General features: G+C 40.6%; 3 protein-coding genes across 12 annotated transcripts; 1 reads left to right on the top strand and 2 right to left on the bottom strand.

Annotated features, from left to right (window-relative positions):
- Window positions 1-834: 834 nt before the first annotated feature.
- LOC114878997 (4-coumarate--CoA ligase 1-like) lies at window positions 835-10,896 on the bottom strand. Of its 4 annotated transcripts, none has more exons than XM_029193441.2 (10): window positions 10,825-10,896; window positions 5,831-6,162; window positions 4,816-5,023; window positions 4,472-4,641; window positions 3,787-3,982; window positions 3,317-3,471; window positions 3,068-3,251; window positions 2,654-2,982; window positions 1,688-1,883; window positions 835-1,539 (listed from the first exon to the last, which is right to left on the bottom strand). In XM_029193441.2, the coding sequence occupies exons 2-10, from the start codon at window positions 6,071-6,073 to the stop codon at window positions 1,457-1,459; spliced, it is 1,764 nt and encodes a 587-aa protein (XP_029049274.1). In that variant the 5' UTR covers window positions 6,074-6,162; window positions 10,825-10,896; the 3' UTR covers window positions 835-1,456. The 4 variants fall into 4 exon arrangements, with proteins under 4 accessions (XP_029049274.1, XP_029049272.1, XP_029049273.1 ...); XM_029193439.2 differs by lacking the exon at window positions 10,825-10,896 and adding an exon at window positions 7,630-7,917; XM_029193440.2 differs by lacking the exon at window positions 10,825-10,896 and adding an exon at window positions 7,546-7,611.
- LOC114878998 lies at window positions 8,892-13,911 on the top strand. Of its 5 annotated transcripts, XM_029193447.2 has the most exons (10): window positions 8,892-8,988; window positions 9,290-9,460; window positions 9,557-9,707; window positions 9,958-10,065; window positions 10,168-10,377; window positions 10,980-11,513; window positions 12,293-12,362; window positions 12,434-12,596; window positions 13,416-13,646; window positions 13,711-13,911. In XM_029193447.2, exons 3-10 carry the CDS (start codon window positions 9,690-9,692, stop codon window positions 13,736-13,738), a joined length of 1,362 nt encoding a protein of 453 aa, XP_029049280.1. In that variant the 5' UTR covers window positions 8,892-8,988; window positions 9,290-9,460; window positions 9,557-9,689; the 3' UTR covers window positions 13,739-13,911. The 5 variants fall into 5 exon arrangements, with proteins under 5 accessions (XP_029049280.1, XP_029049279.1, XP_029049278.1 ...); XM_029193446.2 differs by lacking the exon at window positions 9,557-9,707 and having other exon boundaries at window positions 8,893-8,988; window positions 9,290-9,518; XM_029193443.2 differs by lacking the exons at window positions 8,892-8,988; window positions 9,290-9,460; window positions 9,557-9,707 and having other exon boundaries at window positions 9,757-10,065.
- LOC114878995 (carcinine transporter) lies at window positions 13,675-18,144 on the bottom strand. Of its 3 annotated transcripts, XM_029193436.2 has the most exons (12): window positions 18,056-18,144; window positions 17,364-17,585; window positions 16,825-16,998; window positions 16,468-16,571; window positions 16,251-16,405; window positions 16,009-16,177; window positions 15,657-15,905; window positions 15,186-15,400; window positions 14,769-14,950; window positions 14,509-14,687; window positions 14,178-14,433; window positions 13,675-13,878 (listed from the first exon to the last, which is right to left on the bottom strand). In XM_029193436.2, the coding sequence occupies exons 1-11, from the start codon at window positions 18,110-18,112 to the stop codon at window positions 14,223-14,225; spliced, it is 1,917 nt and encodes a 638-aa protein (XP_029049269.1). In that variant the 5' UTR covers window positions 18,113-18,144; the 3' UTR covers window positions 13,675-13,878; window positions 14,178-14,222. The 3 variants fall into 3 exon arrangements, with proteins under 3 accessions (XP_029049269.1, XP_046144643.1, XP_029049271.1); XM_046288687.1 differs by having other exon boundaries at window positions 13,675-14,433; XM_029193438.2 differs by lacking the exon at window positions 17,364-17,585 and having other exon boundaries at window positions 13,675-14,433.
- Between the last annotated feature and the right edge of the window lie 109 nt (window positions 18,145-18,253).

The following is an 18,253-nucleotide window of genomic DNA, read 5'->3' on the forward strand; positions in this document are numbered from 1 at the left end:
ATTATCGTCATAAAAGTAGAATAAATGAGGAAAATATTATTTCAATTCGTATATATGTATATTGGCAGAATAGTCAAAGAATAAGTAAATCAATTATCATAATTTATAACAATAAATTATGAAAAACATGTATTAAAAACATGAAATAATGTAATAATATTCAAGAAATTGATGACATAAAAAGGAAAATAATTGAGTTTTTGCTATTCCAACATGTGAATTCACGGCAAGAGCCAAAATTCTCTTCAACATTTCTTTCTGCTTTTTAGACAGGGCTCTAACACCCGAGAGGCACTTTAACTTAATATGTATTTGAAGATAATTTAACCTTACCTGTTGCAGACACGTGAAAGACAAACGAAATCTCGGAGATGTAGGGCTTTACCTACACACTATTTCTATTACTAATTTTTATATCTTTAATATTAACGTCTTAAACGTTACAATACCACGTAGCGAATGCACATCGGTTATTCTTTTTATTTGTGTTCAAACTCTTACAACTAGGACTATATGCTTAACCTAGATTACGGACTACAAACTAACTAACGCCACAGAGAGGGCTAATGAACTGCGCCCTATAGAAAAAATGAGGAACTAAATTGGTGGTCTGTTTTACCTGTTTGATGCAATTGCACATTACTAATTACAGATCTATAATTAAAATGAAAAAAATTCAAGGAAGGATTAAGAAAAAACAATATAAGTAGGCAGGAAATGTTCTCGGCTGTGATTACATCAAAGGCGAGCCGAACTCGCTGAAGAAACTGTAGTTTCTCTGGCGATATGCAAAAATTAGTTTAATTAGTTTAAAAGAAAGTAAAACGCTGAAGCTTACGATAACGCTGTTGTAAAAGATTTTATTGCTTAAAACACCTGCTACTTTATGGTACAAATGGCCTATAAAAATTACATATCATTATGATCCAGTACGTAAAATACGTGCCTTAAGAATTAATTGCATTGTCAGAGATAGCACCATGGATAAACATTAGGAAATATATCAAATAGTATTAAAAAGGTATACATCAAATCCTGACCCGTTATTTTCTTTTTTCTTTCTTTTCTTACGTTGTTTACCCTCGCCGCAGGAGTTTTCGTTAAAATCTAGACCACCGTTCGCGAACGGCAAAGGCCTCTGTCGATAAGAAAAAGAAAAAAAAAATGGTATACCATCGATGTCGTGTAACATCGTGTAAAATATCCGTAAAAAAATATCGATTGCACGCGTGGTTGTTTGCCAATTAGCGTAATTAACGCTTCCTTTTCCGTGTCTCGACTAACAGTCACATGATTCTCCGTTCACGACCATCAATTTCCCAACGAATGGTATCTAGAACCATTTTTAATAGCATTGTCGTTTCTCTTGTCATGATTGTCAACGTGTGAACTGTTAATCAAGAACTGGCGCGAGAAATTCTCTCTTCTAAAGAAAACATACGCCGAGATACGTTCATTATTTGTACTGATTCTTCAACTGCGTTCGCAGGATCTTTCCACTCGGGCTAATCGGTATGTTGTTCACGATCATGACGCCTCCTGAAATCATAAATTGATTATGATCAATTAGCGATCATTAGGATCAATTGTGACCGGATCTAGCTATTGTTCACGCTGAACTATGGACTCTAATATTTCGTATCGTTATTTGAGGAATGATCCCCACCGCGTTGTACAATCGTTTTACCTCGAAGTTCCTTGTAGTCGGATACTTTTCCCTTCACGAAGTTCTGAATGTCCTCTACGTTTGGTTTCGCGTCTTTTTTAGGCAAAATGTAAGCTTTCGGCACCTCGCCGCATCTTTCATCCGGAATACCAACCACGGCTGCTTCCTGTACGTCTGGGTGCATTCTTAACAAGGCTTCCAGTTCCGCTGGTGCTACCTGTGATTTAACGTCTCTATGTTTAATATTGTCTTCTGAATTATATTACAGAAATTTTCACATCAATCTCCTTTTTTTAAGTCATCCAAGTGTTAAAACAAGTTCGTGTCAAGTTCAAAATTTACACTCTTAATCATTAATTGTAAAAAAAATGCGATTGCATCATATTCATTATCTTGCATTCAGCTTCTTTACATAAAATAAGTGCAATAAATCATTCAAAGATGAATGGAATATAATTATAAAGTATTAAAGTACAATTTCGAATTATCAAAGGTCATCGAGCATCAACAGAATATTCAATAAAATATGATTGTACTATGCACTCTGAATGGGCTTTTAAAAAATTGATAAAATATAGTCGTTACATAACTGCATATCTGTTACGAAATTACAAAACAAAAGGTCAAGAATTGCAAATGCTACATGAAAATACCATTTTCAGGTAATTAATGCAATTACTTTTACATATGAATTTACTACTTATGTAGATGTGTAAAAGATATTCTAACCTCGGTATTAAAAAAAAGATATTTAAGAAATCATGAATCATCGGATAACCATTAAATAAATAATCGTGCTCATAATAAATGGACAAAGACATTTAACACGTTAGTTATTCAGTGTTATCTCATCGACTAATTTACAATATTATTTAAAAAAAAAGTAATTGCTACTCATCATGTAAATTGAAGATATTTAAATTTCTCCGATAAGAAAAATGAAGTATTACAAGAGTGACACGTAGTCGAAGTTTTATGTTCCCTCACCTGGAATCCTTTGACTTTGATCAACTCTTTCAATCTGTCTGTGACAAAGAAATCAAAATCTTCATCGTAATAAGCTATATCGCCGGTTCTTAGCCATCCGTTCTCGACGATCATCTCCCTGGTGGCGGCCTCGTTGTTTAAGTACCCTTTCATAACGTGAGGACCCCTCACCCAGAGTTCACCAGTTTGACCGGGACTAGAAATATCTTCATTGGTAATTGGATCGACTAATCTAACATCACATCCGGCTACGTTCTTCCCTATGCTACCTGGCTTCCGACCAGTCGTTTCTAAGCAAATGGCCGGCGATGTTTCCGTCATTCCGTAACCTTGACAAAACAAGTGTTAAAATGAACATAACACTTTATTCACAGGTTGAAAAATAGATGTTCGAGAAGTATTTTTATAATTTACCTTGACAGAACTTTATTTTACTATTATCTATCTGAAACTTCCCATAAAATCTCTCGACGTCCGGATTTGATAAGGGCGCCGCTCCGCTGATTATGTGATGCATGTTTTCCAAGTATTCTCTTTTGATAAACGGTGATGCATTCAGGAACAAAAGTACCGGTGGCACGACGAACAGACCTGTAGACTATGAATAAAATACGAATAGAATGCATTCGATGCACGTTTTGTTGATGATCATTTATAGGCTACCTTGTGCTTGGCTAGAACCGTGGTAAACAACTCAGGTGTAAATTTAGGGACAGTGATTATTTGGGTGCCTTCTGCGAGACGTGGTAAAACGATTACGTTCATTCCAAAGATATGGAAGAATGGTAGAACCATGGGCAATATTTCTTGGAAACTTTCTGTAAAAAAAAAATACATAGTAAATGGATTGCTTCCAACGGGGCCCCTGGAAGGTGGGGCCTGGAGGTGCTATGGAAAATCAATAGAAATGGTTGTACGTGATAAGACACGTTTTTAAGGAGAATTGTTATTTATTTCGCTGTGTCATCTATCTTACTAATTTAACGACCAACACGTGCTAAATGACCACGTTATCTACCCAAAGGTCATCGATAACAAACAGCACAAATTAAATATTATCGCATAATTTGAAAAAGAAAAGAGCAGATGCATTCTTAAACAGACGCTTAACCTTGAAATAAAAATTTCTTTACCTGACGCTTCCACCCACATTTTTCCTTTAGCCGTTCGTTCCACCATCTCCATATTGGAAACAATGTTTCTATGTGTTAACATAACACCTTTTGGCAATCCAGTCGTTCCACTGGAATACGGCAAGACCGCCATATCATGAATAGACGTGTCAGATTGCTTTAAAGCAGGCAAACTTTTGCCACGTTCAATCAGATCCTACGAAAATTTCATTAGATTGAATGATAAATGAAAAGAGAACATTGGGTGTTTAAAAAACGATAAATGAAAAAGAATCGTTCGATTGGTACCTCGTCTTATCATTACTATTTTCACCTCAAAACTCGAATTTTTGTATACGAAAACAAGCGAAAAGACTCTTCCGAAATAACCCGTAGAGTATCGACTCTTCGAATCGTCGAGCCGGATGATTCGTTAACCGGATGACTGCTTTATCAATTGAGCTACCCAGGCACGTTGATAAATTCTTTCTCCCTAAGTTTAATATTCGTCCAGTGACTACATTTTCGTCCATGCGAATTTTAACAAAACTGTATCAAAGAAAGAACGAATCGATGGATTGATTAGATGAAAATTAAAAGCAGCTGCTAGCCCTTGTAAAATCAAACTTTCTTAACTCGGAGGTATAAAATAAACAGATTCTTTCTTTCCATCCATCTTTTGAAACATAATAATAACAGTTCTCACCTTAAACGGTATAGTGCCTTCGGGAATGGGTCCAGTACCATCCTCGATGACTATAAAGGGTGATCCAGGCGGAAGCGCACCGTTCGCAGCTTCCAGCGTGGTCCGTGCAATTTCCGCCACGGTAATCACCGCTTTCGCCCCAGAATCCTTCAACTGCCTTTTAATTTCATCTGTTCGAAACATGTAACCGAATAATTTACTCTTCGCGCGACTCGTTTAGATACAAATAGAAAAAAATAGTAATCGTAAGAACTTTATTACTCCATTTCTCAGCTCGTTCGTATGCCAACTAACGTAACAAGAGGTTATTCTGATTTGCATGATACAAAGTTTAATTAACTCACCGGCTGTGTAAAATGGATTGACAGTGGTCACGATGAGATCAGCATCCACGGTGCCGAGGAACGATATAATCGTTTCTGGATAATTAGGTGCCACTAGGGCAACCACGTCACGCTTCTTCAGGCCCATGTTCAACAAACTTCTCCCCACATAATTAGACGCGTCCCTAGTTTCGCTGAACGTATACTTCCTTCCGGTCACCGCGCATACCTAAAACGATGTCACAATAAAGATACCCGTGGTTTTTATTAGATTACACGGTTCGCACGAAAATCAATAACTAGGCAAATATAAAAATCATTTAATAAAATCGAATTCTGATGATGGTCCCCATCAAGGCCAAAAACTGGGGCGTCGCCATATGGGAGTATACACGCGACACTATCTCGAAATTATTCACAGTAGCATTTGTTATGCCACGGGAAGGGCCAATAGTGAATGACTTCCTTCTGTTTGGTAATACTCGTTGTATGCGCAACGACACGTATCTTTATGTGTGAGTGCAAGTTTCTTTGATCCCATGTCAGCTGTTTGCTCAGTTGCCTAAGATTCATACACGGCGCTCCGGAAGTCGGGTAGCCAACTTTTTATCGCGTGTGTCTCCGAAAAAATATAGCAGGTTGCAAGATAATATAGAATGATCAAAGATCAAAGTTTCAAAAATAATTAACAATGAATATTTAATTTGTTTGCAAGTTCTTTTAGCATTCAACTTTCCTGTAACCTCGTCGAGTGACCGTGAAAGTGCCACTCATTGTGGCATTCGTCATCGTGTAAAAACAGTAAGGTAATAGCAAGGTCCGTCTACGATCGACGTAAATAATACATTCGATTAATCTCTGATCGTCCGCAACGAGCTCTCCTACACCTCCTATGCACACGGAATTAATTATTCCTTTCACTAAGGACAGCTCGTACTCGACTCAATGCCGACTCAAGTTTCTCAGAAACATGTCCCTAGTAACAATAAGAAAAAAAAAACAAATCCTAAAATTCAAATACTTAAAATGAAATTACCAGAGCAGTCTTATTGGCATGTTTGTCGATGTTCTTCCAGATGAACTCCTGAATATGCATCTCGGTAGGCGTAAGATCGCCATACGGCGAGGGGAAAATTTTTTTCCCGTTTTCATCCTCGATGATTTTGTGTCGCGCCTGGGTGGAGGCGCATCTAGCAGACCGGTTTAAAAGTTTCGCCCCACTCTCCTGTAGCTGGATCACCCTTTGGGTGCAGCGAAGAATTTGCCTTACGCTCGTCATGCTTCCAACTTCTTCTCTTGCTCTTTTTCCTCTTCGTTCTGTCCGTTTACGCGAACGTTCCTAGCTATTCATTAAGGCAATTACGGGCCCTGGAAACCATACAACGTCCGTTGTAAAATTATTCTGTGCGAAAGCGGCTTTCTACTGCGATGTAAGCTAATAGGTCGTAAACATCGATGACAGCACGGGAAAATATGAAGAAACATTGATAAGGCGTCGCGTAACATGCAGTAACATAACAGAATTTGCAATTGAAACATAATAGAATTTGAATATGAACAATCATTCTACGATATGTAATACTATATGGAAGATGATAAGATTAATTCCCGATAATTTTTCGTCGAATTCCAGCGAGCTCCGTTTGATACGATTCTTCCGAATAATTATGCCAAGGGCGATTCACCCGCGCAGATAACGAGCTGTAAACCGGATAAAAAGTATACATATTATACACGACGAGAAGGCCGCGTTGAGCGGACATCGTTTATCTCTCGTGGAATCTTTGCCAGTGGCAATAATTGTGAGGACGAATTGCCGTTCAATAAATAACAGTTCAAAGTACGATTCAACGAATTATCATCGATGACACACCTCGCTCGTACATGTTATCTCCCTCGTAACGTAAATACACCGATTTCTTTTTTTCTCCTTCTTTGTATTATCACGTCAAACGGTACAAGAGTCAACTCTGAATGACTGACAAGTAATACGTCGGAACACTATCGTGTAGAATTTAAAGTATCAATATTCACGATGACAATAACACCGAGGAATATTTATGAAGGCTTATTTTCGAATTGGAATACATAAAAACGTTTTTTCCTGGTAAACATGTTCCAGCTGGCTAATTATTGCCACCGAGAGAAATCGATGTTAATTAACTGAACCGATGCTTTCTGAAAAGCGTCATCTACCGACGTGCATTCGGAGCCGAGAGGCTATCGGTGCATCGGCCTTAAATAACGTTCTACGTAATACGCTTTCACGAAACGTACGTTCACTCCCGGCAAACACTGGCTTTTATTCTTGAACCGCCAGCAAATGGACGCTTTCGTTCTCGCTTTCTGCGATCGGTCTCTTACGATATCGTCCCTGGACGCAATTGACCCGTTGTTCCTTCGTTTCCGCCCTATCTGGCTATCGTGAATGAAAAAAAGCACGCGAGAGATCCAATAAAGATAAACTGGTGAAACGGCACAATGTTCCCTGAATCAATCGCAGTTCGGAGCACCTAGATAATAAAAATAACCCACTTCGCGAATGGTAATTAATCGTGGTGAAAATGAATATAAAGGGCTACGATATCGACGATGGAATTTCGCGGTTTCGATCGGTCGATCGATTTTCCCGTATCGCGCAGGTAACTCGAGAGTAACCTGTTGCATTCGAAAACGAGCTCCGTGAAAGGCAACGAGAAAAACCGGTCGCGCGGATAGAAAATCGTGGTAAACAGACGGGTGAAAGTTTACCGCGCATGGAGGCGATTTATCGATAGATCAGCTCAAGCCTGTTCATCGACGATCGACGTAGAAACGTATGAAAACGATTCGAACCTTTATACGAATCCTCTCGAAATGCACTTAGATGCAAGTTAATGAGATTTCTCGTTTATCTTTCTTAGTTCGACGTGTTTGTCTCTTGGATCCGGGATCTTTTGGCACGCACGATCTCCGAATTCCACGATCACTACGATGCTCACAAAACCGGACCTCGCTCGCGTAACTGTTTTCACTGACAGACTACGGGATTCTCTGGCAAACCGCTTAACTTCAACCAGCCTGTAGATACCGTTCCCCCACTGAACGTGCCCGCAGAAGGAGGCGTGTACAAGGTGCCCGCGAAGAGAGGATTTCGCATTCTCGAGGACGGCTCGGCTGGTTGGTCGAGTGGAACGCTCCGAAACGAATTCGCGTATCGCAGAAAATATTGTATTGCGTACTTTAACTCTTTCTTATGATACACACTTCCATCCATAAGCGTCACAGTTAAGCCAATTATCAAATTTGTCTGCGCTCGTTTCGCCTATTCAGGACACGCGTCTCTTCGCTCCTCCGTCAATTTTTCTGGGCTGTAGCCTTCTTCAAACGGAGCAATTTCTTTTAACCGATTCGAAAATCATTTGCATCGACGCGCACAGACGATAGTGGATTCTTAATATGCGTACGTCGAGTCAAATTGATGTCAACGATTGAGACCGTGCTCAATCATCGCATATTCTTTGTTTGCGCTCAAGTAGCCATTGATTCATTGTAAGATACGAACCGATTGAACGATATGCGTGCATTTTTTTTTAATCGTACCTTGATATCGAAAGAACCTCGTTGAATGCAACTGCATGCAAGTTACGTAATTGTAGTAGGCTGATTTTCTGATTCTTTGATTATGTAATGGCTTTGTTTTTCTCGCGCGAATCGACGATTTCCGAGACCGAAATAAACGCTGCATCGGTGAATTATTTCGGATAGAAAAGTTGGCCAGAAGATTTTTATCAAAGCTTTCAAATTGTTACTCTGCTTCGTCCGTATCTGCGAAATGAGAACGCGATATGTGCGTAGGTGTCTGAATAATCAGCTCCACACATTGGTTTTCTTTCATCGATGCAGTTGGGCCTGGTTTGTATTTGAAAAATTTGCAAATGTTTCTCCTCTTGCCATCTGGCGAGAGGATTCATAGATTTTGAAGCATTATCGTTCGTCGACATAATGATTGCTTTATGATCACCCTTAGTATCTAAGGGGTTAATTAAAACGTGACGAGCGGCGTGACGTGCGTTCGAATGGAAACGATATTTTTCCTCTGGTCGGTGGCCGCATTTAACTTTCGAACCCGATTGCGCCCGGCACGCTTCCGAGGCGTCGGGATGCGTCGCGTCGGCGCAGCGTCATCGACGCCGACTCCGACGTCTCGTGCAGGTCCGTACGATGAATTACGCGAGACACGTGTTGTGTCTGAAAAGCTACATCACTAAAGTGTAACCTGTTTACAAAACTTTTAATCGTCGCACGAGTCTTTGCCCACTTATGCTCATAAATGAATTTTAATAAAAGAGCACAGCACGTAATTAATGTGAACTGAGATATTCAAAAATAAACTCGAGTATTCGTCTGCAATCAGAGCGCAAATACTGCGAGCGAATATTTTTTAATAAAAAAAATGAAGGTGTTTTTTAAAGGAATTTTAAATAATTCTTGTTTGGTGGTTTGGGAGTTGCAGGTCGAAGCACCCCTGCTCGATTCACCCCTGACGAAAACTGACTAGGACGCCATGTCGACGTTCACCCCTATAGTTCGTCCTCGTTGCCACCCCCGTTACGTCCCCAGCTGACCGTGAATCCCGAGGAACACGCGTAAAGGATCGTGTCGCAGCCAGGATTCATCGCACCAGGTCAATCTCGCTAGACGAATCTGGGCTATGAATGAAGACCCAACCCTTCCATTTCGAGGTAATCGTTGTTTTTCACAAGTGTTTGTGTATCGACAGGCGGAATGGTCGTCGCGTATATTCGTCACATCGGCCGGATTGCGTCATTACGAATCAATTTTTTCCTCTGTGTCATCGAGATTGGAGGAGGACCCGCGGAACGATAGGGGTATACCTCGGCCGCCGACTGAGGATGAGCAAAACCATCAGAGTGCGTGAATTTCTATTCAATGCCCGTTTTATTTCTACATGTATATAGATCGTCGCAAACTAACTTGATGACTCGGCTGAAAGACGTCACTAATGTAGGGCGATACAAGTGTGTAACGTTGAAACGATCAGCGTGCATCGATGCACACGCGTTTCTTCGTAAACGAACCACATGCACGCACACAAATACAGACTGCGTTGAGGAAAAGGAGGTCGATGATTTGAACGTTTGCGTTTTACCTGTTTCGCAGGTTTTAATAGTGTTACTGTTATCCGTGATACCCTGGCCAGGACCGAGCGTGTTTAAAATATCATGCCCCCGTGATCGAGCGTCGGTGGTGAGGAGGATCGTTCAGAAGGTAAAGAAATTTTCGACTGAAAATATTCTAAGGAATTAACATTTGAATATGGAGGGGCCGCGTGTGATTCGACGTGGTAATTCATTTTGTTTGAGATTTCAGAGATGGATGCCCATTCTGAAGAAGTACCAAGTAGAGCTGCCGTTGGAGTGCCCGTTTCACGAGAGTCGCGACATTTTTCGGCCTCAACAAAAGGCGAAGCACCAGCACAGACCGTCCCAATGGACGTGCGGCCTGTGTGGCAAGTCCTTCTACGCGGAGAAACACTTGGATGCCCACTTCGATAACAGACACAAGAGTAACGTCAACACGGTAATGTATTCTTGTATTTTTAATCCTTCCAACGATTTATTCAGTGTTTCAAATGGAAAATTAAAGGTGTTGCCCTGATAGAAGTTAGCTTGTATAATAATCAATGACAAAGGTGAACATTTAAACGAATGCAAAGTATTCAGACGAAGAAACTGTTGAATAATATACAGTATATTATGTTGAATAATATCAGCCACACTATTTAATCGAAGAGAATGCAACTCCTGAACCTCCGTTATAGCTGGCATGCGAACCAGGAAATTCATGCTGTTATAACGGAATCGTGTTCGTTACAAGGTTCGTTTATAAGTTGCACTTGAAGATTAATTTAATGAAAAAGAGAATAATGGAATCAACACAATGTAAGTTGAACTCTGAACTTCCTAGGGAAAATGGTGATATTCTTTGAATATTCAAGTTTACCAAAAATTTGATTAATCTACATACCCTGAATAGCCAAAGTCACAGTCTCGGTGACATTGGCCCAGCGGAAGCGCCTTTAATTTTCACGAGAACCGATTCGAACGAGTACAGAGAGTCGATTAAAATGCACGAGGAGGAGGCGAGTTTGCCAAGTGTGTCAATTATAAATGAAATGGTAGGCGGAGGACGCGGTGTGCCTCGCGGACTACTGCGACATCATGAGATGCGATGTGCTGGGTAACCGGGATTTCGAGAGTTCCCTGGTGGACGACGAGGCAGCCCACCACACCACGGACATCCAAGTGTGGAAAGAAAATACCGAGCAACGTTCCACCTCGGTGATGCCGTGCGAGTCGCGAGGACTCTCCAGGTCGACGTATCCGGTGGAGAAATCCTGCACGATGTCCGGGGGTGTGGCAGTCACCAACATCCAACGATACTGTCACCGAGAGGACAGCGGGGCGCTCGAGAATCATCGTCTACCTGGCACGGCGTACCACGTGGAGATCGCTGGTCCCGACAACAAGAGCAACGCCTGCGACAACGAAGAGGAGGAGGAGGACGAGGAGGACGACGAAGACGACGAGGAGAACCTCGTGGAGGCGGCATTGCCGGCCGTCGACAAGAAACAAAGGCGCAAAGGTCTGCACCTGAGGAAACTCAAGTCCAACTGCAAGCCGGAAGAGCTGCAGAAGCTGAAGCTGCAGTGCGAAGTTAGTTGACATCCTGAGAAAACAGGATGATTAAGATGAGAAAGATTCTTGATGTAGAGATGATAGGTATCTGAACGCGAAGACGTTCCACCGACCCTGAAGAATTCAGAATCTACGTAAGATCACAGTGCAAAGTATCAATTCTCCTTAACATGCTTGGGTCTACCGAGTACTCTCTAACTAATCTTGTAATTAAGAATAGGTTATTGACCTCTGAAAGAAAATTTATATTATCTGTTCAGACAAGCTATTTATCACTTCGCCAACGGAAGTGATAACAAAGTCGTAGTTATTAAAATGATTCGCAAAGGAAAAGGGTAAAATTTAGAAAATGAAGTTGATATGAGGATCTTCCCATTATCTTTGTCTGAACGAATAATATAAAGCAACCTTGATACGTTCGATCCATGAACTATAATTTTCTTGCATTAATCTTGCAATTAGGTAATTCCTCGTAGCGACCTTAAGAACTAACACTATTCCGCTTAGTTTGTCGATGTTATCTAAACATGGGGCGTACGTCACCGAACGATAATTAGTCATTTATTGCAGCATCGCGACTACAAGATGGTTGCAAAATTTCAAAACCCAAACAAGTATCGTAATACGAGCACTCTTATCCAATGTGCGTAGGCTAGCGCCACGCTAATCATCGTGAACGACAGCTTGGTAGTATAAAGTGGTAGCGTAGAATGAAATAATACTCGCTTGTTCTAAATAACACAATCGATCCGTTCTATTGGAATAATAAGCTTATTGTTGTCCAATGTGATCGACAGATATTGGTTCGCGATTGCATCGCCGGACTACTGACGAACTTATCCGTTCGAGATTTCCAGGAGATCGAAGGTAAAAATTTATTGCGACGAATTAATTGTTGCAATCAATTTCACGAGTCGAATGATCGATTGATTTTCCAGGGGAATTAAATCGCGCGATATGCTGGTACCTTAGTTGCGACAGATACTGGGAGGACACTAAAAGGCAACAAAGGCACACACCTTGGTACCTGTTGACCATTTTTCTGGTCGTACTCTCCTCCTCCATATACGCTTGCTATTATGTCATTTGGGTCCTGTTCAAGTACGTACGTCGAATCAATTACTTTTACCTCGTAACGTTTCTCTTATCTTTTGTTGCCTCTATTTACCAAAGTGCAACGATAAAAGATATTATATAGCTCGAGTGTCGGCGTCCCAGACGAGCAAGAATAATTTCACGCGAGATACGACCAGTCAGAAAATATTCGAAAACATATCGAACGTGACGCAAAATTATTTTTGCCTCATTTTTTTTTAACGAAATGATAAATTTCACATTACAAGATTTTAGTTCAGGACGGTTCTTAAAGACTGGGGAGACTCGGTACAAAGGTCGAAGTTATTGAAAATATTTAATTAAAACCTGTTTGCTCGATTTAAAAGATAAGTTAGTCACACAACAGTGTTCCATTTTGATAAACTGATAGAAAGATTGTTTTGATCCCCAGAGATATTTAAAAAGGCGTACAGAAAATATTTAAAAAGTCGATTTCCTCGGTGAATTGTCAACATTATCATACGTGGCGCACGAAAATACTCGAGGTTAATGAAATATTTTCGAGAGATATAAATAGTAGACATCAGAATTTCGTAACGCATCCGCGACTGAAAAAAACAAGAAAAATCACTGTTGTCGCGTAACGAAACCTATAATCACCAGCAGAATCTTTGTAAACAGTGTATTCAGTCACGAGAGTTATCAATCATAATTGAGCATAAAAAAGTGATTATCGAAGCTGCCACTTAAATTCCTCCTATCATGGCTTTATCATGAAAAAGACTTTTCTTTACACAACGTACACTAAAGACTTAAGAACAATTAAGAATACATGATATTTGAAGTGGAACTTTGATATGTCAGTTCAGCGGAGGAAGACAGACTAGACGGGACCGGAAGTATGGACTACACGGATGGAGATTACACGGCTACATCACCGTTACACGATCCGAGTGGTCTCGGGGAGAGTAGATCAACCGACAGAAGAAAAGGCGAACCTGGGGACGAGAATTTACCTATTTCGAACGAGGACATGCCTGATCATTACATCTACGTAGCCTATCCACCCGAGCTAAAGCGGCGATTACTGGAGAGGTAAATAACCGAAGTAAAAGAACATATATAATACGTGTACGAATCGACGTTCTTGTATTTTCAGCTGCTACAACAGAACCACACGACTTTGAATCGAAGACATAGGGGAAATACAGGCAAAAATTCGATCGAGAAAGCACGGACAGCTCGATCCATTCCACCAGTCGGTTCCATGGCTGACTTCTCACACTTTTGTTTCTCCAAACCTTAATCCTCGTGTTTTGTATACCAACTGTGGGAATAAATTGCAAAATGTACACGACAAGACGGTCTCTGTTATTCGAATCAAAATTCGAATGCATTGAACGATTATTTTTTAATAAGTAGGTGGGAGAAGAGCGTAGGTCTAGCCCCTCCAAAAATTGTGGACTGTCTCCATCATTAAGATTCTAGAATTCCAAAATTCTAATCTGGCCCCCCAGAAAATGATTACAATAAATTATATAACGGGCGAACAAAAGTTTAATTCCACTTTCAGAAAAATCAAATTCAATTGTACAGAATGAGGAAGATGGAGAGAGGCGATAATACCTCTGCCGATTCATGATTCGGTTTTATTTGTAAAGTCGAGGTTTTCTAGAACCAGTAAGTCATCTTGATGGACCCATCCGAGTCCCTTTGCGTGTCCATCACGCTAGACTGACGGACCAAACGGCGCACACTAGCACCGCTCGGTCTTTGTTGTTCTTCTAACAATCTCTGAGGAATGGGTGCCTCCGGTACTTCGTGCATCTCCACCGTCTCTCTTGCAGAGAGATCCTCGTAAGAAGCTGCAGCTGATGAAGGTCTGCAAATGTAATTACAAAGGTTATCGATGGAATTTCGAAGAAATAAGAATGTACATCGATTAATGGTTTCGCACTTGATTGGGACGCAACGGAAGCAGTCGGCACATGTCCAATCCTTCCCGAACAACTCCCCTTCCTCCACGGTTTGTGGCAATCGATGATGGAGAGTCTCGGGCAAACGCAAGCCAGACAGTCCACCGATAACCGATACCACGCCGAGAATTACTAACGGCAACACCAAGTTCTCCTTACCCTGCCAGGAATGACGTAAATGCTCTTATACGATTCGTTCGACAGTGGAAAAGACGAGATAAGCCTATTTACGATCACTCACGAGATACGTAACAAAAGGAATGATGATAAGTCCGAGACCACTGATGTAAGCGGAAAAACCAATCGCTATGCCGCGCAGTTGCGTGGGGTAAAGTTCACCAGCGAACGGGTATATTATTAGAAAAGAGGCCGATATCGCGGATTTCGATAGGAGGAACAAAATCAACGTGGTCACCACGGCATCTGTAAAAAATAAAAACGCAAAAATTAGAGAAAAGGGATTGATTCAGGTGTCAGAAATTAGGGGTGGGGGGATTTAACGAAACAAACATATTGACTGTATTGATAGTCAATGAAAAAAATTATATTCATACTTTCAAGATTGTCTGAACTTCTCATGATATCAATGTTTCAAGATTTATTGCCGGAGTAACGGAGTTGTTTCTTTTCTAAATGATAAGGAATTGAAGTTGAGTACCCGTTGACAAGAGAACAGTGGCGATGCACGAGACTCCAGCGACGACCATGCTTAAACAAAGAGGCCAGCGACGACCCCATCGATCCATCACGACCCAACAAGCCATATAACTTGGAATTTCTGCGAGGGATGAGAAAAAGAAACTCAGGTGTTCTTCGTTCCCCAATGCCGGGCCATAGTACGACAAACCCACGTACACCATATTGTTAGCAAACCTAAAAATGAAATTTTTTATTAAAAAATTTTGATTTTTTTGAAATTAATTTTTCTGTAAATAAAGTGGCAGTCTTTAGACAGATCTGGAAGAAAAACAAAAATAATGACAAGCTACTTTAAGAATAAACGAAACTCAGAGTAACAAACAAAGTTATCTCGAGGACTGTGCTAAAACTTATTTTGACCGAAAGTAACAAACATAAAATTGAGAATGTTGACTTATCGCCTTATCAGCTGTTTGGATTTTGATTTTACCAATTCAGAGTGATCAAGCATGTTTTCAGACGCATATTCGGAGTCTTGAAAAGGGACAAAACACCCGGTCCGCTTCGTAATCGTTCCTCCTCGCTTTTCGACCGTGACATCATCATTCGTTGCCGTAATTTCTGCGTGAAAGAAGCTGGTAACTCTTTCCCGTTTACCTTTGCCAGCCTCTCAAGGATATCGTTAGCCTCGATTAGGCGACCCTTCGCTAACAGCCATCGAGGCGACTCTGGCAGAAACCTGTTTTATATAAAAATTACTAATTTATTTTCTAAATTGCAATTTTACACTGAGAAATAAAATAGGTGTAGTGGTAAATTAGAATTCTATAGAAATCACTAACCACCAATATAACGAATATAAGAGAAAAGGTGCACTTGTTGATAGGGCAAGCGTTCTCCAATCTCTTATCAAATAAGTCACACCAGCCAACATACACAGGCCCATTGTGTAAAAACTGCACGTCATTACCGTTACAAAAGATCGATAATTTGGTCCAACAAGTTCCAGAGCTGTTCAGAGAAAAATCAATAAAAATTAATGCTTCTAAGAATCAATGTTGTGTATTATCTTTACAGTGCTCACATATGATGAATGGTATCTGATAAATAGCTGGAATGGTTAAACCGACGACAACACGTGTAGCAGCCCATGTCCAGAAACTGTTCGATATGGAGGTTAAAAAACCACCGGTGATTAACGTCGCCAAACAGGTGAAAAACGATAGCCTTCTACCGATTCTACGAAACGTGAGACATACTTTGTGATAAAATGATTAGTGTTTTTTATAACAGATAATTACCTGTCGTTTAGAGTGCCGAACAGGTACACGCCGATGGGTCCTCCTGTGTTCAAGGCGACCAAACCGATCGTTGGATAAATTGCATAGTCGCACACTAGATTGAACTGAAATATCATTAATCGTCATTAATCATTATCGTTAATTGTAATATCAGCTGTAAGATGTCTGTAAAATTTCGAGTTAAAATCAGGGGTGGATTGGCCATTGATGGTTCAGAAAAATTTCCAATGACTCCAGTAAGGATTTAGGGTCTAATTTATTGAAATTAATGCCCATCGTGTTACTAAGTTCTCAGTAAAAATTTAACTTCCGTCCACTCCTGATAAAAAAAAATGTTAACGATAGTTAAAGACCTACATCAATAACGATGGAAGACACGACTTCCGATGTCTCGTATTCCCAACCATGGTCGCATGGTACAACAGGCCACGACGTGTTTGGTACGTACGAAGCTGTCGTCACGACAGAAACATTCTTAGCTGTCCAATCGATATCGTATCGTGTGCATTGACTGTACGTTTCATTGTCGTCCTAATTATGAAAGCTATCGTTACAATAGTACAATCGAATAGAATGCCAGATTTCTACAGCTAGCATAATAGCCAGGGACAATAGAGGTGGATACGATGAATAGAAACGAGCAGGGTCTAACAAGGTTGATTGACACAGTAATAATTGTATGGCGCGCTTCAATAAGAAGCCTCAAGAATACAATCCTTTAATTTCTAATTGAAGCTTTTCATTTCATAATTAATTTGTGGCGTCGACCACTGATGATCCTATGACAGCCAATATATTAAAAAGCATAAAGATACAAAGGATAAATGATGGCTAGCATTGGATACCCTAAGGCACAATGTTACTTTTCGAAAGTGGACCTAAAACAACAATTGCACCTGAATAGTAGGAATCGCGAGTCTCCTTCTACGGGAGATGTCCAGGCTTTCCAAGCCTGGCACGTTGCACCAATGGGGTGGCGTGTCGGCCATGAAAAGCTGATTGAAGGCACAAAACCCGCAGGGCAGACACGCCGGAAGACATACGAACCAAAGGAGTTGCCTTTGATAGCGACCAAACTCGCCGACGGTCGGGAGAAGATCGTCCAGATCAAAGCCCTCCTACGATACGAAACTTCCATCTCTTAATCATGATCATTAATTCATTCGACACCTGAATCTTATTATTAAACCAAAATTTGGTTATTTCCAAAACAGGGTTAAGATTTCTGGGGCTATCCTTCAAGGACCTTTCGGTTGATATATTTGGGTAAAAAATTGAAATTTATGAGGATTTATTTTTACAGTAATTAGGAAGTTTGGAATTTTAAGAAACGACCTCCTTGGAAAATGGGGTCCAAAGCTCAAATCTCCCTTAGATCCCCTAGTTAAATAAATATGAAGAATTTCAAGTCTACCAAATGATTTCAGTCATTAAAAAATATCAAGAATCTCAACGTTTTTCTTTAAATCTACAAAAGGCTCCTCGTTAATCACGATGACAATGAAAAAATCCTCTAACGACGAGCCTAACAGTCTCGTTCATTAATCCAAAGAATAGACGATCGAGGGGTTGCAATGGAACAACTTACTTCATCGTCCGCGGTCCCGGTGGTCTTGGCGTTTCCTGCACTTTGATTATCGTCCATCCTCGTGCACTTAGCCCACGTCTAGACTACCGAAACGTCTCCGATACCTTAGAAAAGCGTTACGTGACGTGTATTAGCTCCTTGCCGATGGTTGTGCGACCGATATGCCATTCGTTCCATCCTGTAGCGACGGTTCTCCCT

This window comes from Osmia bicornis, chromosome 14 (genome assembly GCF_907164935.1).
Source record: "Osmia bicornis bicornis chromosome 14, iOsmBic2.1, whole genome shotgun sequence".
Lineage (NCBI taxonomy): Eukaryota > Metazoa > Arthropoda > Insecta > Hymenoptera > Megachilidae > Osmia > Osmia bicornis.